Source organism: Carcharhinus amblyrhynchos, chromosome 24, assembly GCF_965287045.1.
Source record: "Carcharhinus amblyrhynchos chromosome 24, sCarAmb.v2.hapA, whole genome shotgun sequence".
NCBI lineage: Eukaryota > Metazoa > Chordata > Chondrichthyes > Carcharhiniformes > Carcharhinidae > Carcharhinus > Carcharhinus amblyrhynchos.
Genome location: NC_137347.1, coordinates 22,408,805 through 22,432,762, shown reverse-complemented (window position 1 = coordinate 22,432,762; position 23,958 = coordinate 22,408,805). Strand labels below are relative to the sequence as shown.

At 41.4% G+C, this 23,958-nt stretch overlaps 1 protein-coding gene across 3 annotated transcripts in view; it reads right to left on the bottom strand.

Annotated features, from left to right (window-relative positions):
- Window positions 1–23,958, bottom strand: part of LOC145358013 (dyslexia-associated protein KIAA0319-like protein) — an 88,750-nt gene that overhangs the window by 33,120 nt on the left and 31,672 nt on the right. For all 3 annotated transcript variants that reach the window (XM_080211695.1, XM_080211697.1, XM_080211696.1), the window contains exons 4-9: window positions 19,392–19,662; window positions 16,459–16,560; window positions 12,789–12,886; window positions 9,247–9,334; window positions 2,552–2,644; window positions 1,931–2,063 (exon numbers count right to left, since the gene is read on the bottom strand). In XM_080211695.1, the coding sequence (XP_080067821.1) occupies window positions 1,931–2,063; window positions 2,552–2,644; window positions 9,247–9,334; window positions 12,789–12,886; window positions 16,459–16,560; window positions 19,392–19,662 (785 nt within the window). The remainder of the gene's footprint in view (window positions 1–1,930; window positions 2,064–2,551; window positions 2,645–9,246; window positions 9,335–12,788; window positions 12,887–16,458; window positions 16,561–19,391; window positions 19,663–23,958) is intronic.

Below are 23,958 nucleotides of genomic sequence, written 5' to 3'. Positions count from 1 at the left end.
TTCCCAGTTCCTTCCCCTGAACTGCTTCAACCAGCTTCAGTCATCTACTTATCAAACATTGCTATTTACTAATAACTATATAGAATACAAGGATGTATAAAAAGGATAGAATGTATTATTTTAAAATGCGCCCTAAGGTTTTTAAGTCCTTGCCCAATTATTCTACTTGCCTCAAAGCCACTCCATCCGCTTGCCTCAAAGCCACTCCATCTAAATCCTGGAATTAACAACCAATCAGAATTTTTTTCCTTGATTTGTGTGAAAACAAGCACTGATTTTCCAGAGTCAACAAGTACAGAAGCTCTCCTTATTTATGACTACCGAATGAGTGTTTTATTGCTGAAGTTGCAAAATATCAACTTGATGAGCTAGTATTAAAGTCAATTTTTAACAGATTGGAGCACATTAATTTGCTCACATTTACATTCTTTGCTGCAACACTGATCTTGGATCAAACTTTGCTGAAATGTGTCAAATAAAGGCAGTTGTTTTTTACTGTCAGACCGTTGCCACATAAATATTGTTCAGTTTTATATTTTCAGGCTGATATTCACAAACTGGGAAATTACAACAATTCATCATAAATCAATTCAACAAATAGTGAACAGTGAAGAAGATACACTGTACTGCACAACTGGGACTAAATTCTGAAAAAGCATTCAATTGTTGCTAAAACAAAATAAATGTGTTAAACCTGCCAATACTAACTTGTATTCCAGTACGACTGGCTGAACAAAAAACAACAAATTAATTAAGACCAAGTGTCCACGTGGCATGTTCTTTAAATACAGACCACTAGGTAACAGACTAGGGTTCAGCTTGAGGTGTTTACAGTCATGGGCAGACTTTTTAAAAATGATTTAATATTAACTTCACATTAAATCCTCACTTCTGCCAGGTCTTGCCTGTCTGATTTCAGTTCCACACTATGTAATTGATTCTTAAGCAAGCCTAACAATTGTAAAGCCAAGCTACCATAGCAGAACAATATCACCAGGGAGACACAAATGTCACAAGGATTCAGTGATGTTCTGGATCACTAAGAACAGACATTAAATGTGGCTTTGTCAAGCATTGTTTACATTGAAAACTAAAACATTTTAAAGAACCCATAGCAACTGAAATTGCTTCAGAGTATGCCATGACTGATCTATTCATTAGTATTGCATTTTCCAAAGACAATAATATTAGAAAGAAAGTGACAGAATTTTGGGTGACCCAGATTTACATCATTCAATTGTATGTTTCGATGAATATTATTTATAAGTAAATTCAGTGACAATATACAATCACAGCCTAGGTTACAGGTTTGCACCTGTAATCACCACATGGTCCTCAATCTCAACCACACTATCCAAGAGGTATCAAGACATTCTGAAAAGAGCAGGAGCAGTGGAAACCATCTAGAGCTACAATTTAAGATCTTCAAACACTCCCAATTGTAAAACCGGTACTGAGAAGTGGCTGGTAACATGCAAGCTGCCAGCTTCTGGCAGTGGAATGGAAATAGGGAATGGATAGAGTTATAGAAAGGGAGTAAGCACAAATGCACTAAAAGAGAAAAATTAAAGCTATACTGGCATACAATTACATCAGCCAATAAAGACGTGCGCTGTACAATTTCAGGTTGCTTTGCAACATTCAAAAGGTTTCGCAAATGGTGTAGTACAGCTTGCTAACTGAGTGCTGCCAAGTAAAAGTGCCAGGAGTCACTGTCACAGAATTGTTACAGTGCAGGAGGAGACCATTTGGCCCATCCTATCTGCACCGGCTTTCCAAACGGGCCACTGGCCATAATTGGGATAAAAATGATCTCTGTTTGACGTGGTCAGTGACTGAAGCACACAACTGAAACATCAGTGGGAATGCTTTAATCACATTAGTCATCTCAATTATTTCCAAACAGATAGTCTTACTTTAATTTGTGTACCTGAATGTGTAATTGCCTGGAACCAAGTTGGTCAGTTTCAGTATCTGTGTATTTGCAGACACCTTCTCCTCTCGCAATGGACCTTTCTCCTCCTCCCATTGATAACTTACAATTTTATCGTCATCTGTACTTTCTGCAAATGCAACAGCATTTATTACAATTTCAGCTTGACAGCTGTATTATGGCAAAACTACTCAATGGTACTGCAAAGATTACAAATCACAGAAGTATATGATTGACCTTTAACAAGAAATCTAGCAACTGATTTCAGTCAATACAAAGCAGATGGATATTTATTCTGGCACAAGCCCTCCCAACTAACAAGTTCAGTTGAGCAGAATCCTGGCCGAAAGAGGATATAATGCATAATTATTCAGATTTATCAATGTTTAGTAATGTCAATCTACTCCATAGTTTCACCTGAAGGCACATTTAAGATCTAACTTTATATGCCTAACGCTTCACTAAATATGATGTTTACTTTTTGTATTTTCCTTTAATGTTTATAGGGGCACAATTCAAACGATGGGATCTTGACTACAAAAGGAAAAGCATTAACAGAATTCTAACTACAGCCAAATAGTGGACCTGTGTTATGTTAAAATAAAGCTGTAAACTTACGGCTGCCATCAATAAAAGTGGATGTCGTAGGCAGTGAGATCTCTTGGAATTTTGGAGAGACGATAGCCACTGGCAATTGATTCACACGAGGTGCTGCAAAATAAATCAACTGCAATTTGTTTAAAAAGTAGTTAATTTGTTGAAACAACAATCATTTAAATAAAGATAGGTATTCAGCACTGGCAATCATCAGCATTGCTTGAATAATGCAGCAACAAACTCAGATCTACAGAATAACCATCACAGCATTAGAATGGAAGCAGGGAAAGAACTATCGTTTTTAGCAGTCCAAATGTTAACTTATTTCTAGGATTATTCAGATAATGATGCAAATATGTACAATGCTTAATACAATCTGGATACTTTGCAAGGGCAGTGAGGGATAGGCAATAAATGCTGGCCTTGCCAGCAATGCTCTCATCCCAGGAATGAATAAAACAAAACTGAGGAACAGCATTAGAAAGACTTTGAAAATTTTTGCATGTGTACAACTTTATGTGCCCCTTGACTTCTTGATTCCATGCTTCTGTCACAATAGCCCAGGTTCTGCAGTCAGTGCCAACAGCTTTAACCATTCATTGCACTTACACTTTTCCACAGGTTTTGCTGGCATTTGCACTTGTACTTGAGGTTATTAGAGTCAGCGTGGCACTATCTGCAGGATATAGGTGAACAGGGTAGGCAAAGGTATGCTTCCTTATCCAATCAAATTTAAGAATCCTGACAGAGTCACAGAGTCTAAGCCAGGCAGTATAAATGGAATTGTTAATTCAATACCAAATCACACAAATTAGGAGTTGGAGTGGACCACTTGCCCCCCTCTAGCCTGCTCTGCCATTTAACAAGATCATGGCTGATCTGACTGTAATCTCAATTCCACATTCCTGCCTGCCCCAATAACCGTTCACCACCTTTCCTAGCAAGAATCTTTCAACCTTTACCTTAAAAATATTCAAAGGCTCTGCTTCCGCTACTTCTTGAAGAAGAATTCCAAATAATCCTGACCCTCAGAAAAAAAGGGTGACTCCTTATTTTTAAACAGTGACTCTTATTTCTAGATGTTGTCACAAGAGAAAGCATGTTCTCCACATTGAAACATATAAGATCCTGAGGGTTCTTGACAGGATCGATCAAGTCAACTCTTACTCTTCACACAGGGTGACTTATTAAATAATATCCCATTTTCCACATTTAGCTGCACATATGCAGGTATTGAAAATTGCTGTTTGCTGCTCAATAATAGTGAATGCTGATACTCCTCCAGCAAAATGTGGGCCAATCAGGACAGCAAAGTAGGACTCTCAGTACGAATTCATGAGGATGAGTTTGATTTCGATCAATTCAAATTAAAAAACTGATGTAAAATGGCCATTTTCAACAGAGTGGAAAACTTGGATGGACAATGTCAACTAGGACCATCACTGGATCAGTTTCAGTTCCCTTGTCTTTTGCTCATGTGCAGTCACGAAAAATGTGTGGCACAGAAAGAGGACACTTGAATCATCATGTCTGTGCTGGCTGAAAAATAAGCCACCCAGCCAAATCCCACTTTCAAGCATTTGGTCTGTAGCCTTGCATGTTATGGCACTTGAAGTGCACATCCAAACAACCTTAAGTGAGTTGAGGGTTTCTGCCTCTACAACCCTTTCAGTTAGTGAGTTTCAGATTCCCACAACGCTCTGGGTGAAAACATTTTCCTCTGTCCACTCTAATCTTTTAGCTAATTACTTTAAATCTATGCCCCTAGTCACTGACCTTTCTGTTAAAGTAAATAGGCTCTATCTAGGCCCTTCAATTTGTACATCCCAGTCAAATGTCTCCTCAGCGTACTCTGTTCCAAGAACCACCACCCCAGGCTATCCATTCTTTCCTCACGCAATTTCCAATTCTGGCAACATCCTTGCAAATCTCCTCTGTACTCTTTCTAACGTAATTACATCCATTCTGTAACGCAGTTACCCAAAACTGCACACAGTGTTAAAGTTGTGGCCTACATTTTATATTGTTCCAGCACAACCTCCTTGTTGCTGTTATATTCTATGCCTCAGCTAATAAATGAAAGGATTCCATATGCCTTTTTAACCACCTTGCTATCCTGTTCTGCTACCTTTATGGATCTGTGGACATTCTTTCCAAAGTTCCTTACTTTCTCCCCATCTCTGTATCCTCCCATTTACTGTGTAATCCATTGCCTATTTAACCTCCCCAATGTGTCACCCAACATTTCTCTGGGTTGCATTCCATTTGTCACTTCTCTATGCACCTGACCAGTTCATTGACATTTTTCTGCAAGCTACAACAATCTTCTTTGATATCAACCATGTGGCCAATATTTGTCTCATTTGCATTCTACTTACTTTGACATGCAAGTTATTAAAATGATACAAAAACCAGAGGATCAAATACAGAACCCTGCAGAACCCCACGGAAACAGCCTTTCGATCACAGAAACATTCACCAACAAGTATCCTTTGTTTCCTGCCACTCAGCTAATTTTGTACCTTCCTTGCCACATTCACCTGGATCTCACAGCTTTTATTTTTTAACCAGACTGTCATGTGCGACCTTGTCAAAAGCCATGCCAAAATCCATCAAGACCACATGAACTGCATTACTCTCTTTGTATTTTTTAGGGGAAGTAACAATCATATTAGTCAGACATGATCTTCCCTTAAATCCATGCCAACTATCCAACGATTGATCTATGCCTGTCTAAATGACAGCTTATCTTGTCCCTTAGTATTGATTCCAATAATTTTCCCACTACAGAGATTAGACTAACCGGCCTCCAGATGCACCCAAACTCTCTCAGAAAACTATCACTTTTAAATAAAGTACTCCAGTTATTTGGATTTTTGTTCCAACTGGCCACATCAACTCTCTTTTCCTTAATACTCAGAGTGCTGCTTTTCCTCTTACTGTTTTTGTTGTGTTAGTCACTTGTTCTGCCCCAACAGCCCCAACTATGTTTGTTTAGTTAAGCATAACGCCATTCTATTTTTAAAAAATGAATTAGTTGTCCTGCCTGCCGTTATGCATTCTTAAAAGCCCGGCAGTGTTTAATAATTCAATATTTTAAAATAAAACAACAATTTGGCTCTTTTGATTCCATAGCTTTGGTTCTGCTCCATTATATTTTTAAAAATAGCCTCAGTTGTACCCACAGGCTCCCCACCCCACTGTTTTAAAAATAAGTTTCTGTTTTTCTATTGATTCCAATCTTTGCATTCGATCATTCAAAATGGAACCAGTTTCCTTTTCTTAAAAGGAAAATAGCCTTGCAATCAACGTAATGGAAAACTGATTGGTCTTATTCAAAAAATCTAAACACCTTATTAATTTCTATATACAGAGCTATAATGGAAACTAACATATTAAGTTCATCACACTGCAACTACATCCTTGTGTCAATGGAGTCAATACACCAATTATTTGACATAGGTTAATCAATTATAGTTACACAAGTAGTTTCCATTATCAATATGATCACAGGAATTTAAAATGAAAAAGTTGACAGGAATTTTGTGCAGGCACAAGGTTTTTTAATATAAGTAATAACAACAGAATGTCTGATTTCACAGTGGGACTGAATTATATTTCTGTTCCTGTTGAATTCTACCATCCCTCCCCCAAATTCTTTAACTGTACTTTTTCCAGATGACAGATATATACTTCGTGTTGAATTCCGTGTGCAATGCTGTGCAAGATAAGCAGGTAATAAACTTAGAAAAGTTTACATCTGTAAAAATTTCCTCTGTATAAAAGTGTGATGACTTCAGCCAGGCTAATGAGGTTGGCTCGCTAGAGTATGATGCGAGAATGCCAGGCGATGTACTCCGCCATGTCCTCCGCCAGGATCAAATAGGCCAAGTGTTCCGGACTCCTAGTCGGTCCTTGGGAGACAAACCCCCTTCCAGAGGAGCTCAGGCCTTTCACCTGGAACGGGACCAACCTCCTCTACCTAGGGGTCCATCTCTGCCCAGCCAAGGAATCCTTGCCAGAGAACTGGCGGGAGCTGGAGGCCAAAGTCTCCGCCCGCCTGGGTCGCTGGACAGGACTGCTCCGAGTGCTGTCCTACAGGGCGCGAGTTCTCGTCATAAACCAGCTGGTCACCTCCATGTTGTGGTACCGGCTGGTCGCTTTGATCCCTCCCCCGAGCTTTGTCACAAACATGCGGAAGACCCTCGTGTGGTTCTTCTGGGACAATCGACTGCACTGGGTCTCTGCCGAGGTTCTGCATCTCCCGCTTGAGGAGGGCGGCCAAGGTCTGGTGTGCCTCCACACGCAGGTAGCGACCTTCCGCCTCCAGACCCTGCAGAGATACCCATGCGTCGAGCCTCCTCCACGATGGCGTGCCCTGGCGATGTATTTCTTCTGCCAGTTGCACAGCCTCAACTATGATGTGCAGCTCCTGCACATCAACCTGGGGCGTATTCCGACCTCGTTGCAGGAGTTGCCCGTCTTTTACCAGGACCTCCTCATGATCTGGAATGCGGTCACCTCGCGACGCAGCTCTCCCCCATCAGGAGTAGCGGCTATTGTGCGAGAGCCGCTGCTCAGGAATCCGCACCTCCAGCCTTACAACTTCAGGTGGCTGGCGGAACGGAGAGCCGTGGGCAGCGGGGTGACCAGGATCGGGGACGTGCTGGATGGCGGAGGAGCGGGCTGGATGAGCCCCTACGTGCTGGCTGAGCGCGCGAGGGTGCCTGTCTGGCACGCGCCCAAAGCCATCCAAGGTCTTAAGACAGTTGTGCTTCGCCCCGAGTGCACACGCGGGCTTGAAGCGGCTCAGGAGTGTGGTGGGATCCCGTCCGAGCATTCCCCTGTTCGGACAGAATTCTGCATTGGCCCGAAGCCTAGACGTGCCCCCCATCGGGTCAGGTGCCCCACTGCAAGAGCCGTCTCGCGGAAATGAACTCTGTGCCCTTCTCCACCGCGCGGAGATGTTTCCTGTACAGGCTGCTGCTGCACACCTTCCACTACCGCATCCTCGCCTGTTGCCCGGATACACCTTGGCAGGCCTTGTTGCCGCTGGGCGGCGGAGGTCCCCGCACGCAGCGGTGCCGTACAACCATAGGTTTTCTGGTACACAGGCTCCCGAGACTGCCCTTTCTGTGGCCTCGAGGAGTCCGTGGACCATGTCTATGTTCTGTGTTATAGACTGTACACCTTTTTTGGTTTTCTCAAACACCTTTCATTGATGTTTTGTTTGCACTTCAGGCCCACGCTCCTATTCTACGGGCACCTGGTGCAGAGAGGGGCGCATCGGGACGATGACCTCCTCGTGAAACTGCTCCTGGGCCTGGCGAGACGCGCCATCAATAGGTCCAGGCAGCAGGCGATCAGGGGGGCTGTCCGTCCCGACTGCCTGCCCCTCTACTGCGGCTATGTTCGCGGCCAGGTGTCCCTGGAGAGGGAGCATGCGGCGTCCACGGACGCAGTTGACGCCTTCCGTGCCCACTGGGCACCGCAGGGGCTGGTGTGCGTTACAGACCCTTATAATCACATTTTGATTTAATGTTTTAAGTTTCCTTTGGGCTTTGGTTTCTGTTTGGGCCGTTCTCCCCTTCCTTTTTGGGGGGCTGCCCCTATTAATTTGTCCCTAAGTTAATTTGAGTTCGTTTTACTCATTTGGCCCATGAAAAGAACTACCTGACGAGTCTTAATTGATGGTTAAATCAGGGAACGTCATGCTCCCTATTTAAAGCAGGTGTGTCAGATTCCCAGCCTGCATTCAGCAGCAATTGGAGAGCTGGTTGTGAACGGTGTAAACGGATGTGTGGTGTAAATAAAGTAACTTGATGATGGGGCTTTCACCTCCATTGAGTTATTAAAAAAATTCACCTAAAAGTAAAACATCTAAAACCTTCAGAAGCAAGTCTGTCCTTTTCACAAATGCCAAGTTGAAATTGCAACTAATAAATTGTACAAAATGAACTTGTGTGATTAATGTAGATTCTTCACATTGATTTCACTGGATGCGTCAAAAAGGCAAAAACTGTTGTAGAACCATAGAATCCCTACGGTGCAGAACGAGGCTATTCAGCCCATTGTGCCTGCACCGATGACAATCTCACCCAAGCCCTACCCCCACCCTGCTACTCCCCCTGACACAAAGGGGCAATTAAGCATGGCCAATCAACCTAACATGTACATCTTTGCGCTGTGGGAGGAAACCAGAGCACCCAGAGAAAACCCACGCAGACACAGGGAGAACACGCAAACTCAAAGACACACAGTCACCCAAGGCTGGAATTGAACCCAGTCCCTGGCGCTGTGAGGCAGCAGTGCTAACCACTGTGCCATCCTAAGTATATCGTAAGTGGTAACATTTGTTTACATTTTATAGTCTGAAAGCAGTCGTAATGTCACTATACAACAAATATTCAGCACATTCTGAAAAATATTAAAGGACATTACATATAAGTTTGCATCCTGGTTGGATAAATAATTTTGGGTCATCCCAATTGACTTTCTTCTCCATTCTAACTTAATTTCTAATCCATGCTCCCACTCGTGAGCACACTCAGTCCTACAATAAGGCATCCTGACTTAGCTATTCGTTGCTGCAGAGACCGATTTACCAGTCAGCTTGTTAGCATTTGAACATACACTTGCGCTGTATTTTTTTTAAAAAAATTTGCTCTTATTCTGCATCGCCTGCTATACTTGGTCATATTTAAAGGAATACTAACCTGGTTTAACAGTCACATTCACTGATCCTTCTCCATATGCATTATCTCCTTGAACAATTAATTTAAACATGTAGAAACCAACCGAAAGCTGAAAAATTGAAGTGCCGTTCAGGTTATGATGCGGTACACCCATATATACATTGCATTTGTGCAAAAACCACATATAAAATGTATTTTCCATTATGAAAGTTTATTTCATAATAGGATACAATATAGCCAACACATACTGCATTATAAATATCAAAACTCTTTTTTTTATGTTTAACAGCTTTAATTTCTATGACAGAAATATTGGTCAACGCATTGGTTTCCTCTTAAAAATACAGCTTTTAAAACTAATAACTTAAAACTGCTACAACATAGATTGATGAAATGGTCCACATTATCAAAACTCTTAGAATCATAGAATCCCTACAGTGCAGAAGGAGATCATTCAGCCCATCGAGCCTGCACCAACAACAATCCCACCCAGGCTTATCCCCGCAATCCCACATATTTAGCCTGCTTATCCACCCCCAACCCTAAGGACAATTTAGCATAATCAATGCATCTAACCGGCACATCTTTGGAGTGTGGGAGGAAACTAGAGCACCCGGAGGAAACCCATGTAGACACGGAGAAAACGTGCAAACTCCACATAGAGTGACCCAAGGCTGGAATTGAACTCAAGTCCCTGGCGCTGTGAGGCAGCAGTGCTAACCACTGGGCCATCATGCTGCCACAGCACTTCACACCCTTCAGATTTTTTTCCTCACAATGCATCAGCCTTTAAAATTGTGGATTAGATTCATCTACACAACCAAGAGCAAAGTAGATCCCAACACAGGCTAATACTAAAATGTTTAACGCCACTGACCAAATTGCTAGGTGTAAAAACAAACTTCATTGTTTTTTATTGCCATTATATTGTTGCAACCCCACTTGATGTTATAACAGTAATTTAATTGTAATAATATAAGACTACTTGTGACACTAATAAAAAATAAACTTAAATTGGATGGGAAGATCCCAGAAAAGAATCCTAGCTCAAAGGCCATTTTTTTTCAATAAAGCAAGGAGGAACACATTCACAGGACCAGTAATTCACTTTAACAACAAGAACAAAAATATTTACTAAACATGGAGAAGTTGGATTATGATACAATCCTCCTTTACTTACCCCTTAGCTGAACAAATACACGGATTTGAAGGTTAACATGGATTATAAAATATATCACAAGCCATAGAGGTCTCAGTAACACAATATCCCTTCAAACACACAGAAAGGCTGTGGTCAAATATACTCTCCACTCTGAACCCAAGTGAATGTTTGTGGACTTCATCAAATCCCTCAGATGAGAGATAGAAGTGAGAATATAAAGAAACAGCCAATGCAAATAAAAATTTGGTAGGCAAACTGAGATGGATCGATGAGAAAATACAAGAAAGAGAAAAGGAGAAAAAGCATGGTAGAAAAATTAGAGAATGAAATGCAAGAACATAGATATTTAAAAAACACCTTCTGCAGCAAATCTATTGAAGAACATCAGGTAAATTTTAAAAAAGGTAGTTGTATCAGGGTAAGGAGTCACAAATTCATAAAATCTTACAGTACAAGAGGAGGACATTCAGCCCATCGAGTCTGCACTGACCACAATCTCACCCATGCCTTATCCCCATAACTCCATGCACTTACCCTAGCTAATTCCCCTGACACTAAGGGGCAATTTATCATGGCGACTCCACCTAACCCGCACATCTTTGGACTTGGAGAATGTGGAGGAAACCCACGCAGACACGGGGAGAATGTGCAAACTTCACACAAACAGCGACCCAAGCCGGGAATCAAACCCAGGTTTCTGGCGTTGAGGCAGCAGTGTTAACAACTGTGCCAACGTACTGCCCCAATTGTTGTGATAAATCAAAAATAATGCGTTAATTCATTTTTAAAAATGTACAATAATCTTTTGCCAAATTGACCATTACTCACATTTTACTGGGCTAAGCATGTCATTTAGGTCAACTTCAAGGGTGAAATTAACAATTGAGGTTTATGCTTAGGTTCTTGTTTATTTACAGAGAAGTCAACATGCTTACTGACCTACATAATTCACATCCCAGTTAACTGTTAAATATTAAGCATAATTTTTTCTGATGCCACACAATTTGAAGGCCAGAACAGTAACTAATGACTTTAGGAATAATGATATACTGTTAAGCCGTCCTATTCATGAGGGTTATGCTCCCATGAAACCCCATAAACAGCAAAATCACAAAACAATTAACATGCTTTTCAGTGTAGTCAATTTGATAGGTTCCAGCAATGTGAAGGCAGTATTGATTTATGTAGTTACTGCACAGAAAATTGTGGTACCTGCATATAACAGGTGGGGGAGCCTCTGAGTATTACAACTCATCTTGAAAATTTGAAGAAGGAACAATCTTCATTTGAACAAAAGAATCACCTCAAAACTGGCGGATAAAATTAATGAATATTTCAAAATTGCACCGAGCCATTACCGCAGCTCTAGACTAACAGATTTGGACATTTCCAGGTTAATCTCTCTGTTTGGGCTATACTTCAGCTGCAATCATTCCAGGCCCTACTTCTCAGCCCTGTCGGAAGGTTGCTTAAAAAAAAACAAATGTCCACAGCCAGTATTAATGGAATAAATCTACTTCCAGACACTGAATACATGAACAAGGATGTCGTGAAAGGTGGAATTTTACTGCAATCAAATTCAGTGAACAACTACATAGTCTATCTACCCTTGCTCTTAGCTTTGTTCATTAAAAATGTATGTTTCAAAAATGTATGTTTTAAATCATCGTTCAAGGCCCATAACTGCTATCTGTGGTGATAGCACAAATCAAGTCTAATGCCTGGTCAAGATTTGGTTTCAGAAAGAGTTAATGGACTACAAGCAAACGTTTCCCAATTGATTATTAATATGGGAATCCAAATTGTTTTCAATAACTGATGAACATAGTCAAATCACTGGGCTTCATCGAATCCTTGCAGTGCAAAAAGAGGTTATTCCATCCATCAAATCTGCACAGACCCTCTGATAGAGTGTTTTACCCAGGCTCTGTCTCCAGCCCTGTCCCCATAACACTGAACATTCACCTAGACTAATCCATCTAACCTCCACATCTTGGGACAATACAGCTGGTCAGTCCACCTAACCTGCACATCCTTTGATGGTGGAAGGAAACCAGGGCAGTTGGAGTAAACCCAAAAGACAGAGAATTGGGAAGAATGTGCAAACTCCTCACAGACAATCACCCAGGGCATGAAGCGAACCTGGGTCCCTAGCGCTGTGAGGCAGCAGAGCTAACCACTGAGAATCACTTGAGAATTAATTGTGTAAGCTTACATCAAATAAGCAGTTGCCAAAAATACTGCACTAAGCAACATCCTGCATTCATTCATGTAGCACTATTACAGCAGTCTATGCAGTATTATTCATGTTGTAGCACATTAAGGAAGAAGCCAAGCAATACATTAGTAATTACAATAACAACTAGGTCACTTAGATGATTAATTATTTTCATCCACTTACTTTGGAGAGTTTAAGAGTCTTTGAGTGTTTGCCCTCCATCTCTCCCGCGTAGTCTTTTGGGTGTGTGGTAAGTTGCCAATCATATTTATAGCTCAATCCTTGAAAACACGAACAATGCAGAATGAATGCGATGTTGCATTTTAAAGCTAGTGCCTGCTGTTACAACAATTCTTCGAGGCAAAATTATCTACACTTGAACATGTAAAAGAAATGTGTTCAATAGTAAGTAGCTTTCTGTCTATTGAATCTATAGTGCAGAAGAAAGCCATTCGGCCCATCAAGTCTACACTGACCACAATCCCATCTAGGCCCCATCCCCCCACAACCCCATGCATTTACCCTAGCCTGTCCCTCTGACTCTAAGGGGCAATTTAGCATGGCCAATCCACTTAACGAGCACATCTTTGGACTGCATGAGGAACACAGTAAGAAGTCTCACAGCACCAGGTTAAAGTTGGTAGCACAAGCCACTAGCTTTCAGAGTGCTGCTCCTTCATCAGGTGAGTGGGATTTCAGTTCACAAACAGCGCATATGAAGACACAAACTCAATTTACAAAATAATGGTTGGAATGCGAGTCTTTGCAGGTAATCAAGTCTTAAAGACACAGGCAATGTGAGTGGAGAGAGGGTTAGCACAGGTTAAACAGATATGTATTGTCTCCAGCCAAGACAGTTAGTGAGATTTTGCAAGCCCAGGCAATTCATGGGAATGCCAGATAGTGTGTGTGACATGAACCCAAGATCCTGGTTGAGGAAACCAGAATACCCAGAGGAAACCCACACAGCCAGATGGACTGTCGAGCAGTTCTGAGAGAAGCAGACTTCCATTTTCAGAAGCAGAACTTCAGAACTGCAGAAGAATTCTACACAAAGTTCATATTTGCACTGAGGAGAAATGGAAAAACAAATGCTGTGCTGAGGACCTGGCTAATGCACATAACAACAATAAATCGGTTGGGCTTAAACCTGGTGTTGTCAGACTTTTTACTATTAATGCACACAACAACAGAGGTCAAATCAAGTACTTAAGGAGCTGACTTTTATGAAGATTTCACATTAGCAATTCAAAACAAAGAAGATTTTGAAGTTCCTCATTATAATCAAGGACTGATACATTATAGATTTTTTAACCAGGCATTGGAAGACTTCAAGCGAACATTGACCTTGAATCCAGATTTTAAAGATGCCAGACTGAGTCTTGAACAGACATTACTAGATAAAAATGAGAAAGAAAATAGAGAATACTAAAGATATAGTAGCTCGATTATAAATATTGGTTTTGTGTACGTACTGTTTCTAAGTTTAAAAAAATGCAATCCTAAATAATCTTTAATAGAACCTCAGTATTTGAGAGTGTACATTTAACTAGTCCTGGCATTTCTCAGAAATTAGAGATTTATATCTGTTATGAAATGTTATACCATGAGCATTTATTAAATTTTGGCCATTTTTAAAAAAAAACACAGGGAGAACTTGCAAACTCCACACAGACAGTGACCCAAGACAAGAATCGAACCTGGGTCCCTAATGCTGTGAGACAGCAGTGCTAACCACTGTGCCTCCCCGTTGCTTAAAAATATTCTAACCCACTGAGCGATTTATATTTTTTCTGACAGCGCCTATTTTCTGTCTCACCATGGAAATCCTCAGCTAGAGATCAAGTGAATTTGCTTCCACTAGAATTGTTGGATTGGCATCAGTACTAACGCTTGGTGTTTTCTTGGAAGAATCTGAACTGGGAAGCACCTCTGGCCTGCTCTCAAACCCATTTGGCTTGTTTCAAGTAACTTTTGGAACTGAAGAAAAACCATTGTGAGGTTTTACAGGTGCAAATGGGGTTAGGGCTCTTTAGCTGGGAAATATTTACATTTCACATACCCAACTGCAGAAAACAACAGACTTCTTTCATTTCTTGCCAGAAAGTCTACATGAGAGAAATCTCACACAATGATTGAATAAGTTATCCTTCTATACACATGAAACGTGTATTTACTCAGTTTCATTTTATACAGCAAATGGGTGTGCACGATGGTCTTTATTCTAATTATCCTGCTTCTACTGAGGATAACAGTTACAGCCTTTGGTTATTTCACTGGAAGACTGCATGAAAAAGAGACACGAGATGAAGCAAGAAAAGTCAGCTAATGAGGTAGTAATGAGAATTAAAAATGAAAACTTTCACAGTAGTAGTATATTGCCCAATTTTTCTGGGGAAAGAAATAGGTCTCAGTTTTTAATTGTTGAATCTTTAATAAATAATCATCACTCTCTTTTCCCCAGCCTGGATAGTGCTAATTCTGGGCTCTGTGTTACACTGAGACTTCATGCTGCATTTTTTTCCACGCGACAGTCACCAAGTCCTCCCATTGTCCACCATTTTCTGCCCTCAGTGCATTTGCAGCAGTGCTTTTCAGCAGACACGGGAAATAATTTTTTTTAAACTGTGGTTTCTGAATAAGTGCAGAAAAATGTCAGCTGTTACTTATTTGATTGGCCATTCTAAATTACCCGAGGGGAATTAGCAGAGTAAACGTGTAGGGTTATGGGAGTAGGGCCTGGATGGGCTTGCAGTTGGTACAGACTCGATGGAGGGGATGCAGAAGAGATTCACCAGGATGTTGCCTGGGACGGTACATTTAAGTCGTGAAGAGAGGTTGGATAGGCTTGGGTTGTTTTCATTGGAGCACAGAAGACTGAGGGGCGCGACCTGATTGAAGTGTTCAAGGTGATGAGGGGCATGGACAGGGTGGAGAGGGAGTAGCTGGCTCACTTAGTTGAAGGATCAGTTATGAGGGGACACAAGTTAAAAGTGAGGGGTGGGTGCAGATTTGAGGAAACACTTTTTTTACTCAGATGGAGGTCTGGAATGCACTGCCTGGGAGGATGATGGAGTGGGATGCCTCATATCCTTTAAAAAGTACGTGGATGAGTACTTGGCACATTCAAGGCTGGCGTGGGATTAGGTGGGCAGTTCAGGGCATTTTTTACATCGGCGCAGACTCGACAGGCCGAAAGGCACCCTCTGCACTGTAGTAATCTGTGATGGGCCAAATGGCCTCCTCCTGTACTGTAGTGATTCTATGATTCAGGGGATTACAGCATGGAACAGGCACTTCGGCCCAATTTGTCCATGCCGCCCTGTTTTTACTACTAAGCTAGTCCCAGTTGCCCGCACTTGGCTCATATACCTCTATACCCATTTTAGCCATGCAGCTGTCTAAATGCTTATTACTAGACAAAATTGTATCCGCTTCTACTGCTGTCTCTGGCAGCACGCTCCAAACATTTACCATCCTCCGAGTGAAAACATCCCCTGGACTCTTTTGTACATTTTATATCCAGTTCGCCCACTTATGGTTAGACATTCTAACATTATTCCACACACATATAAAATTCCAAAATTCAGAAATGTCTTTGTCCCAAGCATTTCAGATTGGAAAGTTTACACTGTGTCTAGGCGAACATCATCCATGTTATTTTCCAATTCCATGAGGGGATATCCAAGAACATATGGATCATTAGAGATCAGACCTAAAAAGGTAAATGGAAGGGGTTCTGCACTATTTTAATATCTGCAAGTGAAGACATGAATGATTTGAATATTAACCATGATAAAACAGTGCATTAAGTGCTCTAATTCCTTAGAAACTAGAAATCCAATCCTCTTACCTTCAGATGTTTCTGGTAATACATATGCATTCAGCTCAACCTCATTCTTTGGCAGAGTGATCTCCACGCTGTCTCCCGCAGAAACAACTAATTCCTTCATCGCTAACACAGAGAGACAAACAATCCTTTAATATATAGAGAATCCTAACAAATATCTTACATTAGCCAACTATTCAGCTCCAATTCAACACAATGAATAATGATTGTCTTTGGCATGTTGAAAAATATGAATACTTTTCTATTCTGACCATTGAAAAGCTAACCTACTGCCAAGTCCCATTAACATTTTTAGTTTATGTAAAGAGACAATTGAAACGTAACTGAGAACAAACTGTCTTACCAGCAACCTGTGAATCAACATCCTTAAATACCAAGTTAATGGTCTAAATCTTCCATTCAGGGGCAGAATCCTCTTCTCCAGCCCTGATCTGGCAAAAATGAACCCACTTACTTTCCCCTGATTTGTTGGGGTAATCTATCGATGGAGAACTCTGTCAGCACAGGAAACCTCAGAGACATCAGCGAAGGGAACCCACAAAGAAACCACGCTCTCTTTTTTTCAGCACTAGTATTCTCAAGCAAGTGCTTAGTAACATGCCAAAAAACTCTGGGATGTTTAAACAACTTTAAAAGTCTGCTAGTGATTGAGTGTTATAGGGTGGGTGACCAAATGGGTAAGGGGATAAGGTAGCAACTGGGTGATGCGACAAGGTTGGGTCAGAGGGAGTCAACTCAGAAGACAAAAAAGACCGGAAACAATATTTTAAAATCACTCTCACCCAATCATCAATTCGATCACCTCTCAACTCAATATTTCATTAAATATTATTTGCTTTTATAAAATGTAATTTTAATTTTTTTTTGCTGAGTAAATTTGCTTTAAGTATTTGGTTGTTAAACTGATTATGATCATTGTTATTCTGAATTCTGAGTGATCTAGATAGATGATTCTCCCTGAATATTTCACTCTCAATCCATTAAAACAATATTAAAGGACATTGAGTTTGATTCTTTTGCACAAGTAATAATTCTCTCCTTAGATAATGACCAGCCCTCACTCAAATTAATAACATTTTTTCTGAGCTGTTAGCTTATGAGCAACATGGATTTGGAGTCAAATTTCCAGTGAAAATCATGTTTCTATAAAGTTATTGATTTTGGTAATAGCAATGTAGAGAGAGGAGTGGAAGGGGAGGTGGTGGAACAGAGTACAAAAACAAAATATGTTGCATTTCACAGACATGAGGAATTAATCAGAGACATCGGTATAGATGCCAACAATGTAAACTGTAGCCTAGGATTAAATTATGTGAATGGTTCCATAACGCTGCATTTTTTTCCAATCGTTTATGGGATGTAGGCATCGCTGGTTAGGCCAGCATTTATTGTCCATCCTTTATTGCCCTTCAGAAGGTAGCAGTGGGTTGCCTTCTTGAACTGCTGCAGTTCCTGAGTTGTGGGTGCATCCACAGTGCTGTTAGGGAGGGAATTCCAGGATTTTGACCCAGTGACAGTGAGGGAATGGCAATATATTTCTAAGTCAGGATAGTGAGTCAGTGGCTTGGAGGAGAACTTCTGGATGGTGGCGTTGCCAAGTATATGCTGCTCGTCCTTCTAGGTCATAATGGTGGTGAGTTCGGAAGGTTGTTTTTGAGGAACGTTATGAGTTCCGGTAGTGCATCTTGTAGATGGTACCCACAGCTACCACTATTCATCAGTGGTGGAGGGATTGAATGTTTGTGGAAGGGGTATGATAAACTGGGCTGCTTTGTCCTGGATGGTGTTGAGCTTCTTTGACTGTTGGAGCTGCACTCATCCAGGCAAGCGCAGAGAATTTCATCACATTCCTGTCTTGCTCCTTGTTGATGATGGACAGGTTTTGGGGAGTAGGAGGTGAATTACTCACTGCAGGATTCCTCATCTTTGACTAGCTTTTGTAGCCACAGTTTATATGGCTAGTCCAGTTCAGTTTCCGGTTAATGGTAACTTCCAGGATTCTGAGAAATTGGGAACATTATATTGAAGGTTCAACACCTGATCCTAGGTTATGAGACAAGTGGAACAGGTATGAGCCACTTCCAGTTATATACAAAGGTTTGTAGTTGCAAGTTCAATGGATTCCAAAATATCTTTAAAAATCAAGACTGAATTAAGAGCTAACTTTTAAATCAAAATCACATATTGATGTGAAGCAATAGGCTGGCAAAGTCATTTCAGGTGTTAGCCTTGGCTCAATGATAGCACTCTTGCCTCAGGGTGAGAAGGTTAAAGCTTCAAGTGCAAAATCTGGCCGTACACTTTAGTGCAGTACTGAAGGAGTGATGCCCTCCATTTTTCTTTCCACAGATGCTGAGCATTTCCAGCAGAAACTGCTTTTATTTCAAAAGTACTTCAGTGACTGTGAGGCACTCCAGGGTGACCCCAAGGCCACTGAAGGCTTTTTATAAATGCAAGTTCTTTCTCTCCTTCAAATTAGATTTTTGTTCCCTCTGTCAAAACATTATGAAATGAAAGCCCCTGTACAAGGAGATATTTTCCATTCTGGTATTTTAAAAAATAATTTGGTCGTGACAAACAGCAAGGTTAAATTTCACCTTCAACTCACCAATACTCGCTCATGACCAATAATTTGCTTGGGCAGACCCAATTGCAGGTCCTACCCACTTTTCATCTGATTAATAGTGATAGGAAGAAAATTAAGTGAATACCAGTTACAATGGGTGACTGGCTAAGTTGGTGATGGTCATGCCTCCTGGTTAAAAAGAATTAGAGTGATTATGAAATTTGCAGTCAGCCTTCTGTTAACTGTCATTAAATTGAACAGGCATCAGTTCTGTGATATCTATTTTTGTTGATCTCTCACCCTACTACTGAAGCACCAACAAAACAACGAACTGTACATACTGTCAGAGCAGTCATTGAATTCAACTCACCTGGTTTCTCAGGTATACCTCTGACTGTACTTGTAGTGTTGGATGTATAAGCTGGAGTTGTACCTTGTGCCATCGCAGTAGTTTTCACTTGTGCTGGTAAAGTGTCCAGCAGCAGAGTTGGAATGCTGGTAACTGGCAATGTCTCAACTATACTGTTATTTGTTGCATTCATTTGCATCAATTTCTGTTTGTCTGATGGACTGGACAAATTGGAATTAGAAGGAGGACCAACCATGGAGGCAGCGTTTGGCAAAGAGGTTCCTTCAGGCACCTAGAGAAATTTGACAAGAAAATCAATGCTTTGATTACACCTACATTTTGGTAACATTAAAATGAGACTTTTACAAATTTATTTGAAAATTCATTCAAAATGGAAGAATATTTCAAGACGTATTACAAACAAAGCTTTCAAACTATTTGTACAATAGTGTTGAAAGAGATAAAGAGAAATCCAAACACTTGAACTTATCTTGCTTAACAGAAGTGTTACAATACTTATCCATTAAGAATGAGAGTTTCAATGTACAATCTCAGATAGGTCATATGATAGTTTCAAGTTTCATTTATATAGTATTTTTAACTAAGCAAAATGTCCTAAATAAAGAGGAGGTGAGCAGAGAAGAAATTGGAAGATTTGAGAGAGTGAGGGGAGGTGGAATGCTGCTTCAATTACAACAATCAAATGCCTGAAACATGAAAGGAACGTTACAGCCACTGTCTGGACCTGGCGAAATACAAGCAATCCAGGACCCATTCGCAAAGATCCACTCAAAACAAGCTACGCTGCCTATGGTCATGAAGGCTTGAAACCAACCATGGGAGGCATCCAGTAGTCAGTGCCCCTCCCATCAATCTCCAAGCTCCCTTAATTCTCAGAAACCAAAAGTAAAAGTAACTGGCCAAAAAAAGCACATTCAATGTAATCTTCCCACAGGCACAGCACAGTAAGAACACGCAATAACTTCATGAGTTATGTATAGGGATATAGAATCATACAACCTACTGTGCAGAAGAAGGCCATATCGAACCTGCCCTGACAACAATCCCACCTATGCTCTGTCCCCATAACCCCACATATTTACATTCCGAATCCCCCTCACACTAAGGGGCAATTTATCATGGCCAATCAATCTAACCTGCACATCTTTGGAGCATGGGAGGAACCGGAGCACCTGGAGGAAACCCACACAGACGTAGGGAGAACGTGCAAACTCCTCACAGACAGTTACCCAAGGTTGGAATCAAATCTGGGTCCCTGGCTTTGTGAGGCAGCAGTGCTAACCACTGCCACCGTGCCGTCCTCTACAACAAAGTATCCAGTGGCTTCAAAATATCTTCAGAAAATATGCACATTACAAAAGTTCCTAAAATATACTTCCCTGAGAATGTAATAAAGAAAGCCTGTGCAAGTCATGGGACCCGGGTTCAATTCTGGCCTCAAGCGACTATCTGGAGTTTGCACGTTCTCTTGTGTCTGCATGGGTTTCCTCTGGTACTCCAGTTTCCATCCACCGTCCAAAAGATGTGCTGGTCAAGTGCATTGGCCGTGCTAAATTATCCCTTAATGTCAATCTGTGTAGGTTAGAGGGGTTAGCTGAGTAAATATGTGGGGTTACAGGGATAGAGCAGGAGATGGGCCTGGGTAGGATGCTCTGTCAGACAGCTGGTGCAGACTTGATAGGCCTCTTTCTGCACTGTGGAGATTCTATAATTCTAAGTACATATACACAAACACTCATACATGGGTCATTGGACAGACAGCAAGAATAGGAGGCCTGGCTAATTTTTATCTTCCTAAACCAGGGCTGGTGAGGCTAACAGAAACACGCCAACTACCAAAAGAAGTGAGGTATGCTAAATCAGCACAAAGTATGGACCTGACACCCACCTGTTTCTTTATCCCTCTGCTACTCACTAGGTAAACTTACCAAATCAACATGGCAACTGAATAATGCACAACAATGAAAAACTTCTCACAACTTTACTCAAAATCGTTATGAAGATTAAATAATGAAACCAAAATGAGTCTGAATATTTCCATATAAACATGAAGATTGCCCAATCAATAAAATATTTTTTCTTAGAAATACCATATCCTTCCAGATTACCTGAATGTTTATTCAGCAGTGTTATTTCATTATATTCAGGCAGCTCTGAAGTTACTCTGTGAATAGCAAAGTGAAGTGTAATTGAAAAGAAAGTGCAAATAGCTTGCTTACAAAATGGATCCTCTGCCAAATGTTATGAATCATTTGCAGCTGACTACGACAATAACAACGACGTTTATTGCCTGATGGCTTACAGGCTGACTTTATATAATTTTCAAGTGCATATTACAATCTCTTAGAAACCAGTCAAATGATAACAATATACACACTGTCAGCCACGGGGGGAGGGTCCATGATTACTCATGCATTAGGTGGGGTGGGGGAAAAGAGTCTTTCAACAAAAATAAAGCTTGAGAACCACTCCTAAACCTACAATGCTATTCCCCTTTAGGGCCGTAATTGAATCTTGGTCCTCTGCCATTCATAGAGCATTCCAGTACTGCTTTAGGATCACTTAAAGAAGTGAATTGCATGCATAGCTCATTGCCAGATATCAATTAGTCTGTCGAGCAGAGCATCTCTCCCCACTTCTCATAATACCACAGTACACAGTTATTCCAAACAATCTCTGTACATTTGGAATGATAGAATGCTTTTTGCAACTCTAGAAACAAATCAGCCTTTACTTAGCACATCATGATAAACTTAACCTTTAATCAACAAAACCCCAATAATGGAGCACCAAGTAACCAAATACATCAGAACATCAGATGAATGGCATTTATTAATTTTTACTAGGAGGTTTAATATCTTCTGAGAAATTCTAACACTGAAGTATGCTTCATGAATTTTAGCATTAAAAACATGTCAATAGTCACTCAGTCTGTAGCATAGCTCTTCATTAAGTTTAAAGGATAATTGCAATGTGGAGAACGTGCCAAGTTATTTTAATTTGCTGCATCATTTTACATTCTTCAAATTAAATTCGTACAAATTGGATATATGAAGTGAAGAAGCACAATAAACCAACTCCAACTCACCGTGCTCCCTCCATCCTATTTAACCTGCGTATTATTATTAGTGTCACATGTAGGTTTATATTAACACTGCAATGAAGTTGCTGCAAAAAAATCCCCTAGTCGCCACATTCCAGTGCCTGTTCGGGTACACTGAGGGCGAATTTAGCATGGCCAATCCACCTAACCAGCACAAGTTTCAGATTGTGGGAGAAAACTGGAGCACCCGGAGGAAACCCTCGCAGACATGGGGAGAGCATGCAGACGCCACACAGACAGTGACCCAAGCTGGAAATCGAACCAAGGTCCCTGGTGCTGTGAGGCAACAGTGCAAACCACTGTGCCACTCTACAATTTTATTATACGGATAAAATACTAACCATTGTGCTGTACTTTACAATTCAAAATGAATATACACACAGGCACATCCACGCAGAGCGCCCACCCCCCTCCCCTGCGCACATCCACACACACACACACACACACACACACACACACACACACACACACACACACACACACACACACACACACACAAAACGCCACGCGCGCACACACACACATATCGCCCACCGGGCCCCTGCCCTGACCTTTCCCAATGCCCTGCCACTGCCTGTAGACCATGTGCAGCCTCTCCTCACCGGTGTTGGTTTTTGGCTGATTCGCCTCCTGCTTCACCTTGGCCTCACTGTAGGCCATGGGGGATTCTGCCTAGCTACAGCAAGATGAAATAACTCAAACAGGCCAATCGGACCAAGGTCTTTCGGAGCACTGGATGTCGACAGGCTGCCTAATGAGCCTGTCAGCATCCAGTGCTCCAAGATGCCTTGCTCCACTGATTTCTATACTTCTTTTGACATTTTGCACATTCAAATTGGCACTTTCCAGGCACATGTCAGCTGCCAACTTTACAGACCCCCTAGAAACCCTTCACGTTTCCTTTGTGGTCTGCAGGACCCTGTTTGGGAACCTGTGTGTTTAGCAGTTAGAAGAGGAGATGGCCAAGTGGTATTATTGCTGGACTATTAATCCAGAAACTCAGCTAATGTTCTCGGGCCCCAGGTTCAAATCCCGCCACAGCAAACGGTGGAATTTGAACTTATAAGCCGGTTAGTTTAACGTCTGTTGGAGGAAAAATGGTAGAATCCGTGATCAAGGAGAAAATAGCAAGGCATCTTGAGGAGAATTGTTTGGTAGAGCAGATGCAGCACGGTTTCGTTAAGGGGAAGTCATGTCTGACGAATTTATTGGAGTTCTATGAGGATATGTCTAGGGCGGTGGATAGAGGAGAGCTGGTGGACGTGGTCTTTCTTGATTTTCAGAAGGCGTTTGACAAGGTGCCTCACAAGAGGTTATTACAGAAGGTCAGGGGGCATGGAGTTGGGGGTAGGGTGTTAGCGTGGATAGAGGATTGGCTGTCAAATAGGAGGCAGAGAGTGGGGGTCAACGGGTGCTATTCGGATTGGCGGATGGTGACTAGTGGAGTGCCCCAGGGGTCGGTGC